Below are 3,659 nucleotides of genomic sequence, written 5' to 3' on the forward strand. Positions count from 1 at the left end.
AAGAAACAAATAAATACTTAACTTACCTGCGTAATAGCATTTTCAACGCGAATAGAATTCAACAAGGTGGGTTTGCAACTTCAGCTTTTTATCAATTATGGTTGTATTTTAGTGCATTTGAATTTGTATATTCTTGTAAATTCCGCATCTTCATGAGACACCACAGCTTATAATATTTCAAATTATTTCAGGTTTTAACCATCTTGGAGTAATTTTAATTAAAAAATGCACTAAAAAAGGCACTAGGCACTAAGTAATTTTTTTGGCGTTTTAATTTTCAAAAAGCACTAAATCTAATGCCTAAAGCACCAAGTTGGCAACTATGCGTATACATATATTTCAGATCAGTTTTCAAAGTTTTTAGAGTACAACTCCACAATAGGCGTTTGGCGCTTTTAAGGCTTTCAGCTACACAATTCAGCCATTGCTGAATGCCTGAAAAACTTGTTGTGGAGTTGTACTCTTCGGCACGGTGCCCACTGGAGCGATACGATAGGTGATGCGATAAGCGATACGATATGAAAGCGACATCGATATGCTGAGTACGTGGGAAATTGGTAGGAAGCGATGAAAACTGTCCACACTTGCACGACAGCGACACTGCGGCGACATATATCGCCTGCGTATTGCCCGAGCGACCCGGTTTTCTATCACACCGCATATGGTATCGCGTGTCGTATCGCTGTAATGTGCACTGGGCGCATGTCGATGTGGATTTCATATTATATCGCTTATCGTATCGCTCTAATGTGCACCGTGCGTTACTGTGCGCTTCCATACAAAAGTTCAACAATTTTATTTTGAAAGTCCACAGCACCTTCATTTTCGAAAAAGTCAGCAAGATCATTTCTCAGCTTAAAAGCTTCTTTGCTTGCATTGCGCATGAAAGACCGAGATGGCTTGGGTGCTGACCTTTCATCCTCTATATCCAAGCTCCAGTTTCCTTCACGGATTAGGTGATCCGTTGTTTCGTAATCGGCGTATCTTTCTGGACAATACCAGCGCTTCTGGTCATTTAACATGATAAAATTATGCAATGCTACCGCTGCTAGAACTATTTTTTCACAATTGTGGGGTTCAGCTTCAATAGTTTGGTTGAAGATCCTCCAGCGCGCCACTAAAATGCCGAATGCATTTTCAATCACTCGACGAGCACTGGATAAACGATAATTAAAAATCCGTCGCTGTCTGTTGAGTGCTTTTCCCGGATATGGCCGCATTAAGTTGGAACGTAAAGGGAAAGCTGCATCACCCGCAAAGAAATATGGAAGTGGTGATTTTCCTTCAACTAGTGGTATGCTTATTGGTAGAGGTAACTCATTGTTTAGGAGTGCTCGTCCAAAAGGTGTTGTTCGAAAAATACCTTAAGAAAATGTGTTGAAATTTATGTTTATGGACTTGTATACAATAAAAAAAATACCTCCATCACTATGCCCACCAAACCCTCCAACGCTGACTGATGTTAATGTGTATCTCCCATCACAAGTGGCCATTAGCACAATGCTGTGATATTTTTTGTAGTTGAAGAAACTTGATCCAGCATTACGTGGGCACTTTATTGCTATATGTTTTCCATCTATAACACTAACACAATTTGGAATATTTCATTTGGTGTAAAAGTTTTCAGCTATGTCCTTGTATTGGGATTCCGATGGTTCACTAACATAGAATGGGTGCAAAACTTTCCAAATAATTTCACAAGTCTCCAAGATGATGTTCCGAACAGTGGTCTTTCCTAGTTTGTAACTCCAAGCTAACGCCTGATGGGAGACTCCATGCGCCAAATACCTGTGCTCAAATAACATATAATATGAATTAACATACTTGTATGTTTAGGTAATTTATTCCTTTTTACAATAAAGTGATTGAAAGTCGCTCCTCGGGACATATTGCCTCTCGCACACACTCTTTTGTCAAGTCGTCTTGAATGAGTGATAAAAGCAGTTGAAAAATAGGAACCGTCATACGTGTAGCTTTGAAAAAGTGTTCTACACGTCCTTCCTTCATTGGAAGAAAGGTTTTCGTAAAAAAAACCTGCACTTTTCCTAGCCCAATTATAATTATTATAATTTGCAAATACAATGTGCAAATATATACAAATATGAAACATATTAAAACATCTTATTCGGTACTCATTTCTTTAAAGAACGATGTATTTTCAGCGAAAAACTCTGTTTACTTTAGCTCTGCACAATTTGTTGGTTTCTGTTAGTAAATAAATACAAATTTTGACAGCTGTTGCCATTGGGCGCATTTATAAGACGTAGCTGTTGCCTCACCGTTGGCTATTTGTCTTAGAAACGAACAGTTGAGTAGTTCCGCTCAGCTCAACAGTTGGCAACTGTCCGCTATTTTTTCCAGCGGAAAATTATTACGCTACCTGAACTCAACGTGTTGGGCTTAGCATAAACAGCTGATAGAAAATATTTACGCCGCTTATATTAAATTCAACGCCGCTTTGTCAGGAGGCAGTTGCAAACAAATTTATTATATTTTATATTACTGATGTGATTAAGTAACTAAAATATTTTATAATAATACCACGTTTCTAAATAAATTTTTTTAAGATGTTTGCAATATAATTATACACTGTTTAATTCATTATAACTTTGAACGATTTTTTCAACGCGGCGGCTGCTCAGCGTTGAATTCTAAGTACCATCGGCGCAATTATCTCTATTTATTGCAATTTCATTTGTTTACATTTATCAGCTGTTTATTTGACAGCATATTCATCAAGCCGTTTCTAAGACGTGATTATTGGGTCCTACAGTTGCCACTAGTAATAACACTAATGCTCCCGTCATCGTTAAACTGAGCTCAGCTTCTGATTGCTCTCTGTTGCTGAAATCAGTGGCAAACTACTGTAAAGAAAAGAGAAGGCCAATTTCTCTTCGCGACATGGGATATAATGTTGAAGGGAAACTATTTATACACGAGTGCTTAACAAAGAAAAACCGCGAATTGATGCACTTTGCTACTCAGCTAAAAAAGAAAAGGCGGTTAACATCTGCATTCTCGATTCGTGGCCATGTATTTGTTAGAGCTCAACCGAAAACTGATGCAATCAAAGTGACAGACGTGAAAAGCATAGAAAGTGTAGCAGCTCTTAGCAAATAAGTGCAGAAACATTGTAGCCCAGCTATGGTTTTATGTGATGCTGTTATTTGTATGTTTAAGTTAAGGCTTATCTCTTATATCTTGTTATTGCTTTACATTCATTCCTGTTATACTCTCTCTATCTCAACACTATTTCTGCTGACTGCCTATGCCATTTCACCTTGTATACCCCATTCGACATACATTTATTGCTGATGTGTAATGAAATAACAAAACAGGCAAACAAAGATCATGTTAAAGGAATTCTCAAGCTTGTATGTAATAGCTGCACTGGTTTTAATATATGTAGCTTTAATGCTAGAAGTTTAAATTCCGGGAAAACTGACTACTTAAATTTCATTTTCGATGGCTTAAATATAGACTTATTATATACTACTGAAACGTGGTTCCAAGAGTGCATTGAGGACAACTCCTACGGCTTGTGCGACTATACGTTAGTGAGAAGTGATAGGGCATCAAAGATGCGGGGAGGAGGCATTGCTTTCTATTTCAAAAAACTATATTAAATGGAAAGAAATCAGCAGATCTGAGCCCTATCT

At 37.7% G+C, this 3,659-nt stretch overlaps 1 protein-coding gene across 1 annotated transcript; it reads left to right on the forward strand.

The window, feature by feature from the left end:
• Positions 1-2,685: 2,685 nt before the first annotated feature.
• LOC118749067 lies at positions 2,686-3,119 on the forward strand (the record flags this gene model as incomplete). Its single annotated transcript, XM_036483854.1, is given in 1 exon segment — positions 2,686-3,119. A coding segment is annotated over 1 exon segment (218 nt), but the record flags the coding sequence as incomplete, so codon positions are not given.
• Between the last annotated feature and the right edge of the window lie 540 nt (positions 3,120-3,659).

Source organism: Rhagoletis pomonella, unplaced genomic scaffold (genome assembly GCF_013731165.1).
Source record: "Rhagoletis pomonella isolate Grant_MI unplaced genomic scaffold, Rhpom_1.0 Rhpom_scaffold_00014, whole genome shotgun sequence".
In the NCBI taxonomy this organism is placed as follows: Eukaryota; Metazoa; Arthropoda; class Insecta; order Diptera; family Tephritidae; genus Rhagoletis; species Rhagoletis pomonella.